General features: G+C 41.4%; 2 protein-coding genes across 3 annotated transcripts; one reads left to right on the top strand and one right to left on the bottom strand.

The window, feature by feature from the left end:
- Positions 1 to 15,522: 15,522 nt before the first annotated feature.
- LOC133895606 (uncharacterized) lies at positions 15,523 to 16,786 on the top strand. Its single transcript, XM_062336039.1, has one exon. The coding sequence runs from the start codon at positions 15,642 to 15,644 to the stop codon at positions 16,605 to 16,607; it is 966 nt and encodes a 321-aa protein (XP_062192023.1). The 5' UTR covers positions 15,523 to 15,641; the 3' UTR covers positions 16,608 to 16,786.
- Positions 16,787 to 18,181: 1,395 nt separating this feature from the next.
- Positions 18,182 to 22,558, bottom strand: LOC133895607 (glutamyl-tRNA reductase-binding protein, chloroplastic-like). Of its 2 annotated transcripts, none has more exons than XM_062336040.1 (5): positions 22,068 to 22,545; positions 20,570 to 20,650; positions 20,152 to 20,256; positions 19,255 to 19,404; positions 18,182 to 18,608 (listed from the first exon to the last, which is right to left on the bottom strand). In XM_062336040.1, exons 1-5 carry the CDS (start codon positions 22,446 to 22,448, stop codon positions 18,384 to 18,386), a joined length of 942 nt encoding a protein of 313 aa, XP_062192024.1. In that variant the 5' UTR covers positions 22,449 to 22,545; the 3' UTR covers positions 18,182 to 18,383. The 2 variants fall into 2 exon arrangements, with proteins under 2 accessions (XP_062192024.1, XP_062192025.1); XM_062336041.1 differs by lacking the exon at positions 18,182 to 18,608 and adding an exon at positions 18,620 to 18,931 and having other exon boundaries at positions 22,068 to 22,558.
- Between the last annotated feature and the right edge of the window lie 2,196 nt (positions 22,559 to 24,754).

Consider the following 24,754-nt stretch of genomic DNA (forward strand, 5'->3'; position numbering starts at 1 on the left):
GCTTGCACCTCATATGCACCCCATTTCATGGCATTCTTGCTTGTGAGCTTGATGTTTGCATTGCCAAAATGGGGGAGACTTTACAAAAATAGGGGGAGAGTGAAGAAAGGGGGAGAGGGGAGAGATTGCATAGTATGGCTAAAAAGGGGAAAACAGTGACAAGATGCACAAATAAGGGGGAGTGTGCATACATCTGTGCCAATGTGCTCACAAATTGAGGGGGAGCTTGTACTCATTTTGCACGCTTGAGTTCATTTGTGCTCTATCTTGGAAAACCGATGGTTTTTGTGAGTTTGTGGTTCTCCTTTGCTTTTCTCCGGCTTTTCTTGTTTTTCTCATTTAAGTGACCTTGTGTTTGATTTTATTTTGCTTTTGGTCACTTAGATGAATTTCTTTTCTTTTATTATTATCAAATCAATATCTTTGTGTTTTAGTGTTGTCAATGCACTCATCAAGGGAGAGATTGAGAACACAAGGGAGATTTGTGTTGTTGATGATGAGTGATTGATGTAATTGTTGATTTGGAGCCTTCGGTTTGCATAGCATGTTTCAATTGTGTTTGATTATGTTTATGACTAACCGGGGCTGAAAACAGAGGATGGCGGAGAGACATGTTTCTTAGCTCATGATGTGTAGGTGTATGGATGCGACATGCTGGTCAACGGCAAGGCGATGAAGGGCAAGTGGAGGCTTGGTGCAAACGGACCGTGCTAGACCGGGTGGAGCCATTGGCGATCCACATCGCTCACATGGAGGGTGCAAGAAAACATGGTAGGAGGAGAAGGTGATGAAGATGGTGTCGACCAAGTCAAGGCGGAAAGGCGATGGCAAGTTGAGAGGCGACCCGGTGGCGGGAGCGCGAGGTTTGAAGGTGTCAAAGGTCATGACGGAGGTCGGACAAGCATTGACATTGAGGAGTCATGCTTGGAGAAGCATGCAAGGCGGTTTTGCCGGTTTTTTATCAAAACCGAGGCCAAAGTCGGAAGATGCGTGGCACCATCACAGAGCTTTCTTGGAGACAAAGCAGAGTGGTGAAGACGCCGGGTCCGTCCGATGGAAAACAAAATAGTTGGACCATTTTGCCCTTTGAGGATAATATCTATGTATTAGTCATTAGGGGTATTTTAGGAATTGTCCATTTTGCCTATATATATATGGGAGAGGGCTAGGGCTGGTGCAAAGAGCTCTCAGTGAGGAGGACAACCTGAACATTTCAACACCTCTCCAGGACCTATCTTCATTCTTGATATTTTCTTAGGCTTAGTTAGAATTTCAAGAGAGAGTAGTTAGAGTTCATAGCTCTAAACTTTATCTTATCAAGAGTGGGAGGATAAAGGCAGCTTCTAAGCCATGTATCTATGAATCTTGCTAAGTTCATATTTCTATTCATCAGTTGCTTAGCAAACTTGTGATGCTTTTCATCTCCCTTCTATTTATCTCTTGTTCTTGAAGTTTTAGTTGATTTTTCACTCCTCGCTTGTGACAGCGATTTCAAGTGATTTTGTTGGGTCAAAAAATTGCTAGGACTTGTGTGAGAACATCTAGGCTGATCCCATATAATCTCCCTCACACGAGTAACTTGAAGTCCTTTTTCTAAACATTTTTCTCTCCACTTGTTTCTGGTCAAATCCACAAAATAGAGGTTGAAATCTTGATCTCTTTGAGATCTTTTGGATAAAGACTCACAGTGTTCGTGAGAAGCTGTGGCTAAAATTTCGTTGGATTTATACCACATTTAGTTAGATTTCAAGTTTGGAACTTGTGTTCTGAGCTGCAGTTTTTCAGTACTGCAACCAATTCGTAACTTTCGGTTCCTATCCTGAACATTCGTGAACAGTGTTTTCAGCAACCAGATCTTTTTCGGACCTTTCTGTAGGCCAGTGACTGTTCATCTGGTTGGAATTACTAATCAGCAGCACTGGTCGAAATTATTGTTTATCAGTACTGGTCAGAGTACTATTCATTAGACTGATCGGAATTACTGTGTTATTCGATCAGATCACTGTTCATCAGATTGGACATAGTACTATTCATCAGACTGGTCGGAGTACTGTTCATCAGTACTTGTCAAAATAATGTTCATCAGTACTAGTCGGTGAACTTTGTACGCTGTGAGCGTACTGTCGTGTTGTTTCCATTGTGCTTGGTGTTGCGCTTAGTTTTGATTCGTTCTTGAGGTGTGTTGGGTTCGAATTGGACATAGGCCTTATTTTTATCAAAGAATTTATTAAAGGCTCCTATTCAACCCCCGCTCCTTCTAGTCGCCGTTCCGGTCCTTCAGTTAGTTAGAATATGATTGAAACCGAAATTAATCCATAGCCTAATCACATGAACACAAATAGGTAATGCGGAATTAAGTGAATAAAATCTGAATTCGGTGATGCCATCGGAGCCAGTGAAGCCCTGTTGATGTCGAAGTAGGGCCAACGAGGACAACAGTGAACCAAGGAAGTCCCTGGCGGCGGCAGAGGTTTTCATGATCATTGGCACACACCCCTTGATCGGTTAGGGTTTCGGGTTAGGCTAGCCTCCTTACTTATCGCACCTTCTTGAGAGGTGTCCGGCTACCCTTTATAACATTATCTAACAGTATTGGCACATCCATCAAAGCAGCTGATCTCGAGTTACTGGCAAGCAAGCCGCCCCTACTTGTCTAACTCTTGAATCCAGTGGCTGCACAACGAAACAGGACTGGTTTTTTCATTACCCATCATAGATGTTCTTACCTCGTTATGAAACATCTTCATTGCTCTTACATTATTTGATCTTGAGTTATAGTCTTTCGATCTGGAGTTATAGTCTTTTTTGTTCGGATTGAATGTAATGTAATACTCAATGGATGCTTTAGATTACAAGCAAAAAAATTGTTCTTACATCTTGAACTCTGGAGTCAAGACGCAAGGCCATAAATTGTATCAGTAATGAAACAACTACTACTAACACATCAGTAATGACTCAAGACTCAGGACCCTTATGTTGGTCCTTGATTTCCATGCAGGAAAGCGAGGACATGTTTCTTTTCAATTAACACTGGCTTATGCTATAATTTTTGGCATTTCGGTCGGACGAGTAACCTCTATTAAATTTCTGTGCACCCATGATTGCCTTCCAAAAGGGTCCGAGAATGACACTGGTTACAGTAGATACCACATTATCTTTCATTTTTCTTTATTTTTGTGGAAGACGTACACAGTCTTGTGAACCAGGTTAGAGTTTTAGATGATAAAAATGATCATATATTTTAAATAACAGCTCCTTCAAAAACAGGCCCTAATATATTTTACACAAATGACCAAACGTAGAACACGTATAATCATAGCATGATCCTCAGGATAAACCAATAGCATGACAGTTGTGCTTGTTTCCACATTCCAATAAACACTGGATGACCAGGGTTCACACACACACATCACGAAACCAGAGTTGGGTAGAAAGCTGTCATGAAAAGATGCAAGCTCATCAATTGAGCATGACTGCAGAGCAAAACCTGAATGAGAAGAAGTGCAGGGAGAAGCTGCTGCTACTCAAATGCAGCAATCATCTCTCAATATAAGCAGTGACATCGGGGACATTTGTTTCTAGCTAGTAGTAATATCGTTCTGCAACAGTGTTAATAGATTTTTTTTCTAACCCCTGAGTCCTGTTGGTATGTACTTCATGAGAGAAAAAAGTGATCCTCGTGAGGTATTGGGGTGAAACAAATATATGGATCCTGCAAGGAAAGAAGCGAACATTCACACTACCAGAGAGCGCATAGAGGGTTTGGAGAAGAGGCAGCAAGCACTGCAGGCAGAGCAGCAAGCGCTCATTGTTCATGGAGCACTCGTTCGCCTGGGAGACTAGAATAGAAGAGTCAATAGACTCTTTTTTGTTTTCTAAGGTTTAAGTGTCTGAAGACATTTGTTTTCATGTCTGGTATTCTTTGTCTTAGTTTGATGGAGATCTACTCGTGTCTTTGGTTGGTTTGATTTGTTAATATAATAAAGTTTCTGTGTGAGTAGCATAAGCATCAAAGTGGCATCAGGCGCAAGAACAAGGTTAAGTCGGCTAGCTGGTTTTTTGCATCTATGCATCGACAACCACACGTCGTCCCACACCAAGCAGTTTATTGCGGAATTCCGTTCATGGCTGGCTAGGTCCAAGACAATCGAGTTACGGCGGCCTAGCATAGATGCCAATGTGACACTAGAATTGAGGGATCTGTGAGATATATTTCTTGAACTTGCTTCACCGAGGTTGAACCCTTCAAACCAAGCTTTTAAATCGCGATTTTCGCAGCTTCGCGGCACCGTCCTAAAAAAGTTGCATAAGCTATTGCAGGAGCTATCTTTTGTCACGTTTTAGTATTAATTAATTAAAATATTAAATATTTACAAAATATAGTTCATTTGTGAAGAATTTTTAAGAAATATACATAAGAAACCCTAAATATAATATAATAGGACCACAAGTTGTTATGTTCTTAATGCAGTACTTAATGTGCGTTTGTCCGATCTTTCGAAGGTAATATGATAATTCGATTGGTAGAGTTTCCATGTTGATGATCCAAAGGCTCCGAACACAATAGATCGAGAACCCTCGTAATCACTTCAGCACTACTCCGTGGTTATCAACTGTGCCAAGACGTGGTTGATCTTGCAAAGAAGACTTTTCTTGCAAGCGAATCGAGAACACAAGTAAGAACAAGTAGATGCAATCTGAATATTGCTAATTACCAATGAAGTACTCGAGTTGGGGTTCAACAAACCGATAAATAGCGAAACTGTCTAAAATAGAATAATATAAGTTAAACTGAGCCTAAACTATGACAGCTACTGTATATTTATAAAGGGACGTGAGGAGATCGACCTATGGTTATGCAACCGTGGAAAGAGACGTGCACAACCTAGACTCCGACCCTGACACGATTACAAGACCCGACAGGGTCCAAAACGATGACGCAACACCTTATTCCTTCGACTTTGACTATATTATAAGGAATATTTAGTCAAGCATAGATCTATTGAAAAGGGTTCATCATAAGCTTTCTAGCAAGTCCAAGAACATCTCAATTGGACTCCGTATGCGAGAGTTATACCTATTTTATTGACGTGCTGTCCTGGGACTCAACCACGACTTCGATCACGACCACGATTAGAGCTCAGCCTCGAGTCTGAGTAGACTTAGCCTTCGAGGGGTGACGTCCGGATAAGATTGTGATGTTTCTCCCACGTTCCTAAGTAATAAAATATCACAAGAATTTAGTAGTAATCCATCCAAGAAGCATGAACAGCTAGAAATGAGTTCACCTAGTGGTCTAATTATCGTGCACGTACTCTTGTAATTTAACCTTATATGATTTAAGAAATATTAATAGTATTGATCATATCTAAAGGAGCCATAGACTCATCAACAGGATTCTCCAATTGGTGTGTTATGCTTGCCACTAAATCTGATCTTGCTAAAATTTGGGATAATAAGCTATTATGATATACTTTGATATGCAAAGAGGCTTTAGTTTCACTAGAGAATATATCTAGCTCTTTGCCTCCTGCTATTGCTAGCCTTTTGCATGAGTTTGTAGATGTATTTCCAGCTAAGATACCCCCGGGATTACCACCTATTCGAGGGATTGAGCATCAAATTGATTTGATTCTGGGAGCAACTTTGCCAAACCGTACTGCATATAGGACCAACCCGGAAGAGACTAAGAAAATTCAATGATAAGCCCAAGATCTATTGGATCGCGGGTATGTACGAGAAACACTTAGTCCTTGTGTTGTTCCTATTCTTTTGATTCCTAGGAAAGATGGTAGTTGACGTATGTGTGTTGATTGTAGAGCCATCAATAATAATACTATCAGATATCCTCACTCTATCCTTAGGTTAGATGATATGCTTGATAAGTTGAGTGGTTCTGTAATTTTCACTAAAATTGACTTGTGAAGTGGATACCATCAAATTAGGATGAAACTTGCAGATGAATGTAAAACCGCTTTTAAAACTAAGTTTGACTTGTATGAGTGGTTAGTAATGCCTTTTGGGTTAACTAATGCACCTAGTACTTTCATGCGATTGATGAACGAAGTTTTATTTGCTTTCATTGAAAGATTTATGGTGGTATATTTTGATGATATCTTGATTTACAGTAAGACAAGAACAACACTTTGATCATTTACGTGTTGTTTTTAATATTTTGAGAGATACACGTGTGTTCGGTAACCTCGAAAAGTGCACCTTTTGCATGGATCGGGTCTCTTTTCTTGACTATGTTGTTACTCCACAGGGAATAGAGGTGGATGAAGCAAAAATCGAAGTCATAAAGAGCTGGCCAACTCTTGAGACTGTTACACAAGTGAGAAGATTTCATGGTCTTGCAGGTTTCTATCGGCGATTTATGCGGGATTTCAGCACCATTGCTGCTCCATTAAATGAGTTGACAAAGAAAGGAGTAGTTTTCAAATAGGAACTTGGATAAGAACAAGTATTCAAGTTGTTGAAAGAGAAGCTCACCCATGTTCCATTGCTCCAACTCCCTGATTTTGGTAAGATCTTTGAACTAGAATGTGATACTAGTGGGATTGGAATTGGATGTCTGTTGATTCAAGAAGGTAAACATGTTGCTTATTTCAGCGAGAAATTAAGTGGGCCAAGCTCAAATTATTCTACCTATGATAAAGAATTGTATGCTTTAGTTTGTGTCCTTGAAACTTAGCAACATTATCTATGGCCCAAAAAATTTGTTATACATTCTGATTATGAATCGCTGAAATATATTAGGAGTCAAACTAAATTAAATAAATGACATACTAAATTGGTATAATTTATTGAGTCTTTTCCATATGTCATAAAGAATAAGAAAGGAAAGGACAATATGATTTAGACTTTGAAGAAGTGCTTGAACATTGTAAAGAAGGAAAAACATGGAATAAATATGTGCTGAATGAAGGATTGCTCTATCGCGCTAACAAGCTATGCATTCCAGCTAGCTCTGTTCGCCTTTTGTTGTTACATGAGGCCCATGGAGGAGGATTGATGGCACATTTTTGGAGCAAAGAAGACTGAAGATGTGCTAGCCGTCCATTTTTTTGCCAAAAATGAGACATGACGTCGAGCGCTACGTTTTATGTTGTACCACTGGCAACAAAGCTAAGTCCGCTTAAATCCACATAGTCTTTATATACCTCTTCCTGTTCCTAGTGCATTATAGGAGGATATTTTTATGGATTTTATTTTAGGACTGCCTAGGACAATGAGGGGGAGGGATAGCATATTCATAGTTGTAGATAAATTTTCTAAAATGGCATATTTTATACCTTATCATAAGAGCGATGATGCTACAAACATAACTGATTTGTTTTTCAAGGAAATCATTCGACTACATGGAGTGCCTAATACTATCGTCTCAGATCGTGATACAAAGTTTTTGAGTCACTTTTGGAGATCACTTTGGAATAAATTAGGGACGAAGCTACTGTTTTCTACTACGTGTCATCTCTAGACCGATAGTCAAACAGAGGTTGTCAACCATCCATTATCGACCATGTTACAGGCTGTTCTAAAGAAAAATTTGTGGATGTGGGAAGAGTGTTTACCGTATATTGAATTTGCTTACAATAGGTCGGTACACTCCACCACTAAGGTAAGTCTGTTCCAGGTAGTGTATGGATTTAATCCCCATGCTCCTATTGATTTACTACATTTGCCTACTTTTGAAATACCTAATTTAGATGCTAAGAAACGTACTAAATTTATTCTTAAGTTGCATGAAACAACTAAAAAGAATATAGAGAGCATGACTGAAAAGTATAGGATTGCTGGAAGTAAAGGTAGGAAGAAAATAAAATTTGAACCAGGTAATTTAGTTTGGATGCATTTGAGGAAGGATAGGTTTTCAGAATTAAGAAAATCAAAGTTGATGTCTAGAGCTGATGGACTATTTAAGATAATTGAGAAAGTCAATGACAATATATACAAATTTGACCTACTTGTAGATTTTGGGGTTAGTTCCACATTTAACATTTCAGATTTGAAGTCCTACTTAGGCGAAGAAGAAGAGCTTGAGTCGAGGATGACTCCAATTCAAGAGAGGGAGGATGATGAGCCCATGGCTCCTTCAGATACGATCAATACTATTAATATTCCTCAAATCATACAAGATTCAATTACAAGAACACGTGCACGACAATTAGACTACCAAGTGAACTCATTTCTCGTTGTTCATACTTTCTTGGATGGATTACTACTAAATTCTTGTGATATTTTATTACTTAGGAACGTGGGAGAAGCACCACAACCTTACCCGGACGTCACCCCTCGAAGTCAAAGTCTACTCGGACTCGAGGCTGAGCTCTAGTCATGGTCGAAGTCGTGATCGTGGTTGAGTCACAGGATAACACGTCAATAAAACGGGCATAACTCTCTCATATAGAGTCCAATTGAGGCATTCTTAGACTTACTGGAAAACTTATGATGAACCCTTTTCAATGGATGTATGCTCGATCAAATATTGCTTATAGTGTAGTTAGAATCGAAGGAATAAGGTGTTGCATCACCTTTTTGGACCCTGTCAGGTCTTGTAATTGTGTCGGGACCGAAGTCCAGGTTGTGCACGCCTCTTTCCATAGTTGCACAACCCTAGATTGACCTCCTCACGTCCCCTTATAAATATACAGTAGCTATCATAGTTTAAGCTCGGGTTTAGCTTAGATTATTCTGTTTTAGATAGGTTTGTCATTTATCAGTTTGTTGAAACCCAACTCGAGTACTTCATTGGTAATTAGCAATATTCAGATTGCATCTACCTATTCTTACTTGTGTTCTCTATTCGCTTGCAAGAAAAGTCTTCTTGGCGAACCGTGTCTTGGCATAGTTGATAAACACGGAGTAATGGTGTAGTGGTTGCGAGAGTTCTCGATCTGTTCTGGTCGGAGCCTTTGGATCATCAACATCGAAACTCCACTAATCGACTTATCATATTATCTTTGAAAAATTAGGCAAGCACACATCACCTGTTTCAGTAGACCCAATAGAATAGTGAGTTTGAGGAATAACTTTCCCATCTTATTCAAATAGGGTTGCTTTCTTACATTATGCTGATAGTACCCTCATGGCTCTTTGTTCAAAATTCCTATGAACCAGATATGGCTAGAGATAGCAGAGATGTTTAATTGCAATAATCTCTGCATCCCATCAAGTATGGGTGTTAAGGATCCGTTTGTTAAGGTTCCAGACTCTCTTAAAAGCGTTTCGGTTTTAGATTCTTTCTAAAAATATTTCTCTAAACTAGAATCACTTTTGAAGATCATTTGGCTAACTAACTAGATTCGGTTTCTTAAAAGAGATGATGATGCAATTGATCAATTTAACCTTTGTCCTGATATGTTTATTTTTGCAATAGCGCCACTCCCACCACCAAGAATCGGCCGCTTCTTAAATACAAGAATGAATACTGGAGGAAAAGGAATACCATTAGATGGGTAAAATTTGGAGATGAGGATACAAAGTTCTTTCATGCAGCGGAAATGGGGAGATATAGAATAAACATAATTACCATTCTAGAGACATCTAATGGAAGAATGGTCACTGATCACAATGAGAAAGCCACGATCTTGTGGGAAGCCTACAGGAACAGGATGGACCACTCTGATCAGCCAACAATGCTATATAATCTAGAGGATCTAGTGCAACTTCATGATAATCTAGAAGGGTTATCTATGCCATTTATTAAGGAAGAGATTGACAACATTATCAAAAAAAAATGGTAATAGATAGGTCACCCGGTCCTGATGGTTTTAATGGGCTATTTTTAAAGAAATGCTGGCATATCATTAAAGATGATTTTTATGAGCTTTGTAATGATTTCTACAATGGTACCTTCGACCTTCAATCAATCAACAGCTCCTTCATCACTTTGATTCCAAAGATTAACAACCCTGTGAGGATAAATGACTTTAGACCCATTTCACTCCTATACTCAGTGCTCAAGCTTGTCACTAAATTGCTTGCTAACAGACTGCAATTAGTAATTCTTTTCATCATTCACAAAAATCAGTATGGCTTTATCATGAGCAGAACTATTCAAGATTGTTTGGCATGGGCATATGAGTATCTCCATCCATGTCACCACTCCAAAAAAGAGATAGTTATTCTAAAACTTGATTTTGAAAAGGCTTTTGATACTATTGAGCATCAAGTCATTCTCGATATGCTAAACTAGCTTGGTTTCACAGACAAATGGATAGAATGGGTGAAAACAATCCTAAGCTCAGGTATGTCTTCCATCCTATTCAACAAGTACCTGGTAAATCATTTCACTGAAGAAGGGGGTTCAGGCAAGGAGATCCACTATCCCCCTTTTATTTGTTATTGCAGCTAAGCTCCTTTAGTACATCATCAATAGAGCCCATACCATGGGTTTGCTCACTTCCCCTCTGGAACATACTCACACTAGCGATTTTCCTATAGTCCAGTATGCGGATGACACAATTCTGATTGTCAAAGCCTCTCAAAGAGAATTATTTTTCCTAAAAGGTCTTCTTCAGAGTTTCACACAATCCACAGGTTTAAAAGTTAATTATTAAAAATCTTGTCTAGTGCCTATCAATGTTACAAGTGACAAAGCACAACAACTAGCTGGAGTCTTTGGATGTCATGTAGGTTCCTTGCCATTCACATATCTCGCTCTGCTTCTTGGCACAAGAAAGCCAAGAGTTGAGGATCATGGCCCCCTTATGAATAAAGTTGAAAGAAGAATAACGGCAATATCCTCTATGCTAACCAGCACTGACAGACTTACTCTTGTCAACTCGGCTATCCCATCTTTACCTACCTATACCATGTGCACCTTGAAGGTACCAGACACAGTGATTGAAAGTATTGACAGAGCAAGAAAACATTGCCTATGTAGAGGTTCAGATGACAATGCAAGAGGGAAGTATCTTGTTGCATGGAAGAAAGCTTGCATTCCAAAACATAAAGGTGTGCTCGGGGTGATTAATCTGTGCATACAAAATGAAGTGCTCCTTCTAAAGCATCTTCACAAGTTTTACAACAAGATGGGCATACCATGGGTAATCCTAATCTGGAATACTCACTATGCAAATGGCCAAATCCCCCGTGCAACACAAGATAAGGGATCCTTCTGGTGGAAGGATATTATGAGCTTTTGTGATCATTTTAAAGGTGTTGCTTCACCCATTGCAGGGGATGGTTCTACCATTTTGCTATGGAATGATGTTTGGAATGGAAGTTATCTCAAGGATGAACTCACTAGACTTTTCTCCTTTGCAAAAAAATAAAAATGTATCATTGGCACAATTCATTTCTGATAATTCTCCATAAACACATTTTCACATACCTCTAACTCACTAGGCTTACACAGAACTGCGCATTTTGCAAAACAAACTTCAAGAAATTTAACAAGCAAACAAATAGACAGACACATGGCAGTATTGTTAGGGAACTATGTATTCTTCAAGCAAATTCTATATTATCCCCTACAAATCAATGACACCACCGACACCATCCGTATGGATATGGAAATCTAAGTGTTGCAAGAAGCTCAAGGTTCACATGTGGCTCCTCTTTATGGATAGACTCAACACTAGAAATCTGCCAAAAAGGAAGAACTACAAGATTGAGGAAGACGATTACAATTGTGTCATGTGCAATCACAATGTCGAAGAAACCGCATATCACCTATTCTTTGAATGCCCATTCAGTGTCAGATATTGGGATTCACTTGGTATAGTGTGAGATCACTCTATTATCTTCTTCCCAATGTTACAGTAGGCAAAAGATGACTTCCAAAATCTGTTCTTCATGGAAATCTTCACAATCTCGACCTTGGAGATTTGGAAGCAAAGAAATACTCTCATATTTCGGAAAACAAGACCAAGTTTTCAACAGTGGAAAGCAAATTTTGCAAATACTATAAAACTATACCTACATAGAATGAGCTCTAACAGCAACCTCAATGTTTCCTCATGGCTTAGTTCTTTCATTTAGTGTTCTTTGCTCTCTTATAGCTTTCCTAGTTAGTGCTCTTTTATGCAGTCTTAAACTCTTTTTCTTTTCCTGCACTGATTGTATATTTTTTTCCTTAATTAATTACCACAGTGAGGATCTCCCCCATTGTATTCCCCTCAAAAAGAATCGGCTGCTCTTATCCTTTCTTCCCCCACTTCCCTCCCCCACCCCCACCCCCCCCCCCCCCCACACACACATACCATAATCCTCTTATTCTCTTCAGTTGAGCCGTGGCGAGCAGCAGCAAGTCCTCCCCTCCTCGCCGCCCAGACCAACGCACCGAGCCCCGTTGCCAGCTCCACGTGTGGCATTTCATTATTTGCATCTTGTGGCTTACATTGTTGCATTTCATTTATGCTTATCATTGCACGTGTTATGTTTCTTAGAGCACGCCAATCCATCGATCCCAGAGACCGAGGTCAATCCCGAGGCGTCGCACCTTTGTGAACCAGTGTATCAAGGCAAGCATCTATCATATTGAACCCTGTCAGTTAAATGGAATAAAGTCTAAATATTGATAAGTTATGCTTATGTATAGGTTTACATGCATAGGAAGTCGATGTCGGGTTTTTATGGGTAGAACCTATGTTGATCGCATTGTCTCTACCTTAAATTATTATTGATCTATATCCTTATAGCCTGGGTTTATTCATGATAAGGTCTAACTTAAAAGTGATGCGAGATGCTTAGCAATGCATAGGTCCTCAGTAGAAGTCGAGCGGTGTAACGTCCCATCGTTCACGAGCTATAAGTTAAATTACTTTCACAATGGTTACCGTGTTGGGTTGTTGGTGTTGGTTATATGAGTGGTGAGTATGAGATGAGATGTGGGCAGTGCTAGGATGGTGTTTTGTGCTGCCCGGATGTGGAGTTCCCCTGAGTAGGCCGGTAGAGGAAGATCGGACACCGTAGACTGCTTGCATCGTTTAAGGCCGATCGTCGAGGTAGTTAGCTTTAGCATTTACCTTACTCACCACATGCGATCTAATGGTAAGGCGAGCCGAATATCTTCGCAACTGTGGCTTTGTGTGGCCTGAACAACGACGGTGTGAGCGGGCGGGCTTGTAAGCGGTACTAGTTTGCTCCGGGAGTAGTTCTAGTACCGCCACGCCGAGCGTTGCATGTCGCACACGGTTGGGGCTGGTTGGGAAAGGTTGACATGGGTACCCCTTGTGTGCACTTTAGCGAGTGGCACAAGTCGTATGGTCCCCGAGTCGTGTGGGTCCAGGAGTATCCCCCTGCAGGGTGTATAAACAGTTCGAACTGCCGCGCTCTCGGTCATGAGCATGCTATTGTTTTATTTGCACCCGGTCGTAGAGTTTTCGTGGTTGGTTCGGTTGTATGGTTCGGATATGTGGTTTGTGATTCGAATATGTGGGAGGTGGTCGAGATGGTACTTGTTATACATTGATACTAATGTGGTTTCAGTTTCATATGATCAGTTGGTAGTTGCAGGGTAATTTCATATATGTTGGTTAAGTTAGTTGCTCATACATATGTCTAGGTTGCTTACCGCATATGTTTTACTTAACCTTGTGGCCTACTCTTGCTAACAGCTCAATGCATAATCCTTGGAGTCGGATATTATATACCTATATTGTGTAAGACTTGTGAGTACCTTCGTACTCAAGGTGCTACCCTTAAGTTGATGCAGGTTCACAGGTCAGCGAGGAGGGGGCGGTGTTTGGCTACTTTGTGCCTGCCGATCAGGGCGGCGGGCAGGAGTAGCACATTCTACTCCTAAATCGGTGCTCTTGGTATGGAGCCTAAGGGCATGTGGCTCCATATCCTTTTGTTGTATAGTTTATTTTCTTCCGCTGCGTAGATCTTTTGTTGGTTGGGAGTTGAGGGATTTATGTCTCCTCCTAGCTCGCTTTTGTTGTAAATTGTTGAAATCAATTGCATGCTTAATACTTGTAATACAAATGTTTATTACTCGCTCTTTATTAAGCTATGTTGTGATGTACCTGTTGGAAGGCATGTGTTCCGATCTTGGGTATAAAGTACGTGCTGGGACTACCGGATGATATTCTGGTTAATCATCGAAGTTGTGATTATGAATAATAATTCTTCTAGTGATTAATTAGAATATTATTTAGACGATTTCTCACACGTTCTTGACCTTTAATATATGTAATAGACTGGGAAGGCCTGCATCCTAGTAAAACTCTTCTACCATGTTGCACAGAACAACCTGTTCAATTCCCTCAAAAAAGAAAAGCGCAGCCTGTTCAAACTCCTGTTGCTCCTAATGCGCAAGCTCAGCAATCTACAGAGCAAGATGAAACCATCAACCACCTATTCATCAGTGACGCCGATTTCTTTGAACTATTGTCACTAGTTGTTTTCGATGTATTTCCATACCTCGCCTTTGTGCGGAATATGTGAATCCATGCATTACGGTGGTTCAAAAAATGCTTTGATTTTTGTATTGTCAGGATTCCAAACTGTTGCTCTTCCACGGCAATGCTTTCAACCTTCTGGTTGGTTTTCGTAAGACGATTCATTTCGCAGCACCAGCCTCTTTCTTCATGGGCTGGCCGTCCCCAGCGTCCTCCTATGACCTCGTCGGCTGGCCATTACCGGTGGTGGTGGTGGGCGTAAGATAACCCAGATCCAACTCAAATCGCCGTTGAGACTTGAGACTCCATGACTAAAATTTTACTTTTATTCAGTTGCAAAAACTATTGTTCGATTCGTGTATTTCCATTATAGCATTCACAAGATCTATTATATAGGATGTGTTTGACAGAGCTTCAGCTCTAAATTTTTTTTAAGCTAATCATTCTTAACTTAGAAATTTTTAGAGCTATAGCTATAGATAAATTGAAACTCTTTGGTTAAGGTAATATTTTGTTTTTTTTAAACTGAAAATAGATATCTAAACTATTTTATTTTATCTTATAAATTTTAAATCTTTCATATATCTCAGAGCTAAAGTCGTACAAACAGATCATATAATTCATGAATTGTATGTACTGTACTCTACTGATAAATACAGTGTTTCACAGTCAATTCAGAACTACTGTTATTTGTAAATAACTTTTTTTCTCTGACTTGTTTTCATGTGCAAAAAATCCAGCATGCTGTGCAATAATCACTATCATATACACGTTGAGGTTGTTGATGATGATCCAACATCCAAGGGATTAAGCTAGTGATTGAAAAATAAGACCTGAATTTTGCAAAATCGTTCCCTTTTTTATTTCCTCTAGAGCCGATGGTTAGTCACCGAACAGAGGAAGCATGTGCGTTCGGTGGAACCAACCTTACCTTCCAAGTCGTCTCCAAACTTTCTTTACTGGTGGTCAACGGTGTTATCTAGACACTTATATTTAAATTTTTTACCGAATCGTATACTGAATTTGAGTTAGATTTTAACACTCGTGTCAGATTCTAAATTGTATTTTATATATTCAAATTTTTTTTACTAAATCAGATATCTAAATCTGAGTCAAATTCTAACATCCGTATCCGTGTTCAGAAAACACTAGCTGTCAAAAGTCGAAAGCCCCTCCCTCACTCCCACCGTACAAACTCGCCGCGTCATTCCCTTCCATTCCACAGCGCGCGCACGGCTTCCCTCTTCTTCGTCTGAAGCTCAGCTCGGTTCTTGCGAGTTGCGACCAACCATGGAGGCCACCGGGCGACAGCAGCCACCGGGCTTCTTCGCCTTCCTGGGGCATGGCGCCCTCCTCCCGGCGCGGAACCGGGGCCTCTTCCTGCCGCTCCTCGTCCTCACCGCGGCCCTCGCCGCGGCGCTCCTCCTCAGCAACTCCCTCGCCGTGCAGCCCCTCGCCGCAGCCGTGCTCCTCGACGCGGACGCCATCAGCCGCGCTGACCCGGCCAGCGCTGTGTACCGGGAGCTCATCCGTAGCCTCCAGGGAGACGTCCGGCGGCTCCTGCTCACCGTCGGCTCGTGCCTCCTCGCCGCCGTCGTCGCGGGGTCCGCGATCAAGATCGCCACCGTCTTTGCCGCCGTCGCCGCGTTCTCCGGAGCCGAGCGGCGGGCCACGGTGGCCACGGCGTTGGGAACGGCCAAGGGGAACATCTGGGGCCCCGTGCTGACCATCGCCTTCGGGTACGTCCTCGAGCTCGCCTGCGCCGGAGCCATCCTCGCCATGGCGCTGCTCATGGTAATCCTCCTTGATTACTCCCTCCTTCTGCTCTTCCTCGACGCGCTGCTCGTGTTCCTGGCCTCGCTCTTCCTCGTCTACCTCACCGTCGTCTGCGCGGTGGCCGTGGTCGTCTCAGCAGCGGAGCCTGGGCGGCGCGGCGCCGGCGCGGTGTCCCGCGCGTGGCGGCTCATGCGGGGCAGGGGCGCGCAGGCCGCGCTCTACGTGGTCGCCACGTGCGCGCTCGGCGCCGCGGTCTCGCCCGTGTACACGCTCGCGCTGCGGTGGTGGCCGCGCAGCGCAGCGAGCGGGGTGGCCGCCGGCGTCGCCTACGTGCTGCTGCTGGGCGCCGTGGAGGTGTTCTCCGTGGCCGCCGTCACGGCATACTACTTCGAGTGCAGGGAGAGCAAGCAGGAAGAGGAGGAGATAATGGCTGGCCATCGGTACACCAAGCTGCCCAATGGAGACGAAGCAAACATCTGATCAAATCTTTTTTTCTTCTTCTTTTCCATTTTTCTTTCTTTGGATGACTTGTATTTGATACTAGTGTTGATTTTTTTTTTATTGTTGCAAGAAACAATAGCATAGCATGTAAATTGACAATTTCCAAAGTCATTTAGATATAACAAAAGATGGAAGACGAGAGTTCAATGGAGCTGTCATTTATTTCTAATGGAATGTTTGCAAGGAAAGAAACCGATATATTTTTCAGAATAATTTGCTTGATCCGAACACAGTGGCTATGTTGATGAAAACAGACATAGAACAAAGGAGAAAAGCTTGATGCCAGTAGCCAGTAACAGATTCATTGGTATAGTTGTTTGTTTTTCGTTTGTTTGTGGTTGTTCTCGTGTTTGTTCTTTTGTAGCGGTGCTTTTTGACGTTAGTTCTTTTTTTCCTAATTGCTCGTAGGGATAGTTGTTTCAGACTATTTCTTCTTTTAATAAACAACAACAATCCTCTTACCATCGTTCTTAAAAAAAAAGTCATTCAGATAAACAGAATCTTAATTAGAACATTATATGGTGAAATTTGGAATGAATATGTGGAAAATTGTCCATTCTTTCGGATAGACCCAAAAAAAAACATGGGTTAGTACCATCATCCATGCAAGTTGTTCATGACATTGATGGAATCGCGATTTCAGGCACAACAAACAATCAAGCAGATCGTTGTCACGCCAGACCCAGCGGTATGGTGTGAATAAAAGGATTGTGAAAGGCATCACAGAATCGGAGACAAACATTGCTATGGACGAGCTGCGAATATGCCCAACTACTGGCAGGAAGAAAGAACACAATTCGATGTTGTTGAGAGATGAGATCGACCACGTCGTTTTCAGAGACTATCAAACTGAGGCGGCCACATAAATTCTCCGTGGAATATTTCTTGGCTGAGCAAAGGATGATCCGGCTATGGGTCGCTCGCTATCAGATAGATTACTTTGCTGACTTGTTCTTCCAATCAGGTTACTTTGATGACTCCATTTTTTTGCCTTTTTGCGCGTGTCGTGAATCGCACTTTACCCTTGGATTGAACCTGAGCAAAAAAATGACCCGGCCGAACTTGCGTATGCTCAAGCATCAATTTTTAGGTTTCCCTAGAATTAGAACCCGAGCATAAATAATCCGCGCCGAGTTATTAGGCTTTCAAGCCAAAAAGACCGATTTTCACCAATACTTGGCAGTGAAGTAATTCATCATTTTGAAAGTAAATATCAAAAATCACAATCGCATCATATCACAAAAGCATGCGCCAGGAGGTTTGGAGACTATGTAGTATGCCAGCAAGCTATGTACTGCAGCATATGCTGCAGTGAATTGTCACGTACTATGGATAACCATAGTTTTTTCATACAGATGGCAATAACAAGTCAAAAAGCTAGCCATCTACTAATTGAAGAGGTAATCAGATGTATGCGGTGAATTCTCCAATAATTTTACATGCTAAAACAGAGGCTCACATTAAGAGGTCACACATTCAGATAGTAATAAGCTTACTAGAAAGTAGACATAATTTAGCTCTCAACTCATGGTCCAGAGTTATTCTTGCTAACCTTACGGTCAAAACTCATTGCTCTTCTCAAATAAATGACTAATACATAGTTCATGATGTCAATTGCATCCAATACATGTGATAGACCAAATGATAATGAAACACACAAAACACATGATACATGTTAAGAGGAACAGAATCTCGCACTATACTCATCTGAATGACAAAAAAGTGATTTGACCATGGATATAGAAGTCACACTGTCTATCTGACCTTTTTCAAGAAATGTACCTTCTCAAACTCTGGGCTAGCATAGCTCTTCTCTACCTCCCACACATGATGAGACATCATGTTGAACAACGATTTCACCCCCTTCTCGTCAGAGACCTCCCTTGAGAAAGGGATCCGAACAGCAAAGACACCTTTCCCAGAATGAACATGCAAGTCGAAACCTAGCCTGTCAACCCATATCATCTTCACATCTGCCGCCTGTCAACACAGAACAATATGAATTCCTTTGCAGCAAATTTGAACTAAGGCCCCCTAGTTTGTTTGGAAGAGCAGGACTGCTCTAAGAACTTTTAGGACGTAGTTTCAAACTAAGAACTTTTAGGACTTAATTTCAAATTTGAACCAAATCCTATGGATTTGGATCCCAAACTCCATATCCAAACATGCCCTAAAAAGAAAAATCCCATAAGAGTGGTTCACTGATTATTGTGGGCTGCAGCTTACAGCTGGCCATCCAAACCTCCTGCTTCAACCACTGAATATTTTGTGGGCTGCAGCTTACAGCTGGCCATCCAAACCTCCTGTTTCAACCAGTAGGTTTCACATCAGCATAAAAGCTGGGTTCTAGAAAGATGAAACATCCCATACCTTAACATCTAATATTCCAGCAAAGGGGCAAAAAAGATGTCCAGACAACTATCACCCTAATTTACCTACTTCCAATATTCTACTCATAATAAGGTGCAACTTGATGAATATCAGTAACGAACAACACACAAAAAAAAAGTGTGCTTCATTGGTTTAGCATTAGACATCTAGCGAGAAGCAAATAGTTTTTATTGGTTTCACATTAGCTATCTTGCAAGAAATAAAGTAGTAGGAATGACATTAATGAGATCAGTACCTGGAAATCTGATTCAACATATATGCTGTACATCCTATGGATGTCTTCGGCATGTTTGCTGTTCATTTTCTCCACAATGTTTTCAGCAAAATTACGCAGAGGATCAGGTTCTGCACTGGTGTACTCTGATGGAACTACCCACATGCCATCCTGGAAGGACAGAACTATTCAGCAGTGTAATCTCATTGTTTAGCGAATCTTTAGTGTCAAATAATACTACGTGCTGACAGGATAGAATGGAAAGAATGGAAAGACTGGAAACATTTTATTGAAGCACATTGAAGAGAAAGAAGTGCCAGGCTCTTCAACGTGCATAATCAGCAAGAGAAACTTTGAGTACCAGTTCAGAAGATCTGGGGAATCATGACTGACCATTGTTGTCACTCTTTTTACACCTATATTTACGCTTCTAATCCTCCCTTTTAACATAATAGTACCAAAGATCTATGCAATTATGTTGCTAATCCACACATATATGCAAGATAATCATCTGGACATTATTTTGCAGAAATTGTGCTAAATAGTAAATAGTGTCAAATTTGGCCCAAAAGGGGCACTTGGTGCTAGGTGGGCCTTAGGGTGGCCCACTACTCAGCGACAATCGAAACCCAGGCCATACATGAGTCCATGTATTTCTACCTACTCATTATGTCCACAAGTGTAGGGAAAAGAGAGTACGGGTGGAAGTTGGGAAATGAAGAAATCGCATCTCTTTCTTTCAGGAAAGAAGGGAAAGCGTGTGAAGTCACAGTTGAATGACCAAGCACAAAAATGAAAAACAAACTATCTAGTACTAGATTAAAAGCTCCAAGCGTCACTTATTTATGAATACAAAAGAGCTCCGAACATACAGTCTGAAAAGACCAGAAATAAATGAATGAAACTTATGTGTTCTACCTCATTGAAATCTTCCATGTGCAAGATCCGCTCAACAGATATTAAATACAAAAGATCTTGATCGATCTCTTCCCCAAATTTCTTTTGCCACCTAATGGAAAGCTTCTGCACAATTTAATAAGGCACAATACAAAGCATTAGTCCAACTATTCTTCAGAACTGAAAGCGGTGGTAGTTCAGAGCCCCAAAATAAGTTAATGAGTAAATAAAGAGAAAAGTTACAAAGGAAATAATGGAAAAGAGTAGCTCAGTTGCTTAAGCACGATAGCCATTCAACTGATGCGGAGAACTATTTTCATTCATACTGCATATTTGGGTATACATTTAGGGTAGAGATTATGCCGTTGTAACCACTGGCTTATTCACAAACGAAATGCATATATATCTTGACAAAAATCCAACACACTAATAATTTTACCTTCAACACAGACTCATCGCTAGGCTTAGTCAAGGCGCCAAGCATAGTACATTGTGGTGTCCTAGCCCCACTCTGCCGAAACTGCAGCCACCAAGAGCAGAAAAAGAATGGCAAGCATAAGATACAAAAGAATCACACTGCTCCCAGTTAAGGAATAAACTTTAGAGTTTGGGTCACCTCTCGTTTCATACAAAATTTGACCAAAAGGAGCATAAGAATTCAAATATTTTGGCCAATCAGTTACATATTAAACCTAATCACCCTTCCCACTAAATGTTGTTTTGCAAAGCCAACCTGTAACTAAGTCTCAGCGGGAAGCTTTCCTTTCTTGGACTGATTTTATTAACTCCCTTGGTAACACATCTATGTAATTTGTCCCACACTAAGAATTCCAACATTATGTAATAATTTGGAACCTAAATCCGATTCCCTCGTCGGATAATTGCACAAGCGAACAAGGGTTTTCGGTGAGAGTTAGTTTGGGAGAGAGGAAGGATGCCTCGCTCCCCAACCTTTGGTGGTGGGCAAGGCGACATCCCGTCGCCACCGCATCCTCACCGCCCTCCTTCCAACACCACACCCATGCCCCTCCTCGCAAAAAGTGTGGTCGCCGCCGCCGCCACCACCACCACCTCCTTTTCCGAGCAGTTGGTCTCTCACGCGCAGGCGATGCTGGCTTTCTCAGCCCAAGGGCCCCGACATGGGGTGCTGACACCCGTCAAGGTTGAGAGTGTTTTTGATGTCCTGCTTTAAGAGGTTTTCAAAAACCATGACGAGTTCGGTTTCGTCTGCAATCCTGCGGAACATCTAGAAGGACCAGAACTGCAAAGTCTTTGACGGTGTCTCGAGACCGGCAGCGCAGATCCTACTATCTGCCGCCGCAGGCCTGGAGATGTGGTCTCACTGAACGCACTTGTCGCAGGACAAAACTGCGCTACTTGTCTGGTGTTCTAGACTTTCTTATGTAACAACTTTGTTGATCTTTGCCTCTCTATACCTACTCCTCACTCACAGTTCATGTACGCTACACTCCCTGCGTATTAATGAAATTGTTCAGGCCGGCAACCCGCCTGCCATAGCTCCGTCAAAAAAAAAAAAAAAAATAGTTGGGCAAGTCTATTTATCTGGATCACACACCCTGAAATGCAAACCTTTTTTTTTCAAAGACAACTCAACGCCTTATGCCCGAAATTCTAATACCCTGGCGCAATGCGAAAACCTGCTCTGAGGGGCATCCAACGCACAATGCAACGAGGCAACCAAGCTAATAACGCCTTGAATCTTTGTTTGTCGTACAATGCACTCAAACACTAGACTCCATGGGCATTTCGCATCGTCAATTCAACTTGAAATGTCAGATCAGAAGATGAAACAAAAAACTGAATCTTTATCGGGCCTAAAACTGCCACAGCACAGGAAGTGCATCTGAGAACCCCGGAAAACTCAATCTTCATGGCAAACGAAACAATCCGAGCACCCTACCGCTACTTCCCCTCACCTCGACGTGGAAGCTGGACCGCGCTTCGAGCGCGGTGACCCCCGCGGCGGCCAGGCAGAGCGCGGGCGCGCCGGTGGCGTCCGCGACGAATCGCGCGCCGACGCCCAGAGGCCAGCCGTCGGGGCCCACCACGGAGAGCGTCCCGGACGGCGCGAGCTCCACGACCGTCCGCGCCACCTCCGCCGCCGACGGCCGCGCCCGCGCCGCGCACACCGGTGCGGCGGCGGCGGCGGCGGCCGCAACAGACGACGCGGCCACCACCACCCGGAACCCGCGCCTCGCGGCGGAGACGGCGCGCACGGACGGCGGCTTCTTGGAGAAGAGGGTGGCGGGGGAGGGGAGCGGGGAGGAGAGGAGGGAAGGCGAAGACGACGACGGCATGGCTGGAATTGGAGACTGAGATTTGCTGGGAATTTTAGAGGGATGAAATTTAGTAGATAGGCGTCTGATAGTCAAATGTGCGGTAAAACTGTAATGTCTATTTGAAAGGGCAAGTCATTAGCTATTAAATTTGATAGAAAATTCTTCTCAAGAAAATTTTGATAGTAAATTGAAGGAAGAACCAATTTTAATAGTAAGTTTCACCACCCTATATATAAGTGTATAGATTTGTCACCTACTTCACAACAAATATAGACGCACTCTCGGTATATATTGATCATTCTTTTCATGAGGATCGAGATGATCAATCCCCATGCAGTATCATGCTTCTACTTGGTTAGAAATAAGATCTTTATTTTTCATCTGTAACATATTTTTCAATTAATGATGGCATGCAATATTGCATATGTTAAATGGCTATTTTCGTTTACTCCAAAGAAATTCAAAGGTGGATGTGAATATGTTAATTGAAATGGCCAAAGGGGGCAAATTTTAGGCATAGTTTTTCAAATGACTAAATCTTGTTGTTACTCACTGAAAAAAGGCATGAAACGTGGATATGGATCTGTGTTACCCTGTATCTTCATTAAAGTTTAAAGTTCAAATTGTGTGTGCAACACATCTCAACAGATGGTGTAGTGATAAGTGATATATATATATATATATATATATATATATATATATATATATATATATATATATATATATAGAGAGAGAGAGAGAGAGAGAGAGAGAGAGAGAGAGAGTAAAGAGATTTAATATAGTGGACAATGTAGTTGGCACATATTTCCTTATTCTAGAACTATAAAACTTAGATCAATTTTTTATGCGATGCACTACTCGATAAGGAAGAGTCATTACCGGCTCTTCCCAAGAATCTAACATATTCATGGTTCACACTCACCCCGGTTCCAAGCTCCCAACAGAAGCACATTATTTTGCTTAAGATCTTCCAAGAATTCCTTCTCCTGGTGTCACCATACCAATAATGAATAGCTCATATCCAAGTATATATATTCACACAATACTTTCACACTTTTTATGCAACAATGAATAGCGCATATTCCCATAAATATTTATAAGGAATAGCTCAAGGAAGTCAAGCCACCTCTCTCCGCGCCACCTCTGCCACCGACGCCGCAGCCGCCACCACCCGGACCCACGCCTTGCTGTGGAGACGGTGCGCAGACATCGGCTTCTTGGAGAAGAGGGTGGCAGGGGAGGGGAGCAGGGAGGAGAGGAAGGGAGATGAAGACAACGATGGCATGGTGGAATTACCACAATTAGAGTCAGGCTCTATTGAGATTTACTGGGGATTTTCGAGGGATGAGATTTAGTGGATAGGCGTCTGATAGTTAAATGTGCGGTAAAACTGTAATGTCTACTTGAAAGGACAAGTCATTACTATCAAATTTGATAGTAAATTATTCTCAAGAAAAATTTGGTAGTAAATTGAAGGAGGAACCAATTTTGGTAGTAAGTTTCACCACCCCTATACATAAGTGTTTAGATTTCAGCATCAAATACATTATCAGCATCATTATTAGAAACATGGTCAAAGAAATCACAAGTGACCTAGTCATGTCTTGAATAACAAATAAATTAGATTTGACGAAAAATATTGTTATGTAATATTTCATTATTGTTGTCATTTTTAATCATTATTATTAAATGCATGGTTATCTAACACTAGAATCCATAAAAAGAGTACAAAATTAAAGTTTGTGATGGCTTATACGATTCTCTAGGATTTGAAAAGCTAATTTTCAATTGTTCACAAACCATCTCCTGGTAGCCTAATTGCATATAAGTTTATTAAAAATTTCAACAATTTTCTCTTTAGATATGTAGCAACTGTTTCCATGGCTAGGGTGTGATTGGGTGTTTGGGAAGGCTCCAGCTCTAAAAATTTTAGAGGACTGAGTGTTAAGTGTTCTAGTTTTAGGATTAATCATATTTTAGTATACAAACCCTATATTATGTAAGAATTAAGGAGTTGGATCTTTCCTAAACAGTGCATTAATCAGCCTATTACCATCGTGGTTTGGAACCTTGGAAGGATACAAGTCATATTTTTGAAAGGAGGTGTTTAAGGGTGCTTGGGGGTAATTAAAGGTACTCTCAATCACCACAATATTGTGATTTACACTAGTTATATGGATCTCTCAATTTCATTTAATTTATACTCTTTCGTAAACTTAAAATATTCCATGTTTTTTTGCTTGCCTGTAAAGTTTTGGCCTAAAGAAACAATATAAAATTACATCGGTTACAGGAGTCAATAAATAACTACTACAATTAGGACT

Source organism: Phragmites australis, chromosome 16 (assembly GCF_958298935.1).
Source record: "Phragmites australis chromosome 16, lpPhrAust1.1, whole genome shotgun sequence".
NCBI classification, from domain to species: domain Eukaryota; kingdom Viridiplantae; phylum Streptophyta; class Magnoliopsida; order Poales; family Poaceae; genus Phragmites; species Phragmites australis.

What these genes read in the sequence shown, in the direction of transcription:
- LOC133895606 (XM_062336039.1), top strand. Translation starts at nt 15,642, where the DNA reads ATGGAGGCCACCGGGCGACAGCAGCCACCGGGCTTCTTCGCCTTCCTG.
- LOC133895607 (XM_062336040.1), bottom strand. Translation starts at nt 22,448, where the DNA reads ATGCCGTCGTCGTCTTCGCCTTCCCTCCTCTCCTCCCCGCTCCCCTCC. An exon ending in GCGATGAGTCTGTGTTGAAG is followed by an intron (nt 20,257 to 20,569) that starts GTAAAATTATTA and finishes TAAATTGTGCAG; the next exon opens with AAGCTTTCCATTAGGTGGCA. An exon ending in ATGTTGAATCAGATTTCCAG is followed by an intron (nt 18,609 to 19,254) that starts GTACTGATCTCA and finishes CTGTGTTGACAG; the next exon opens with GCGGCAGATGTGAAGATGAT.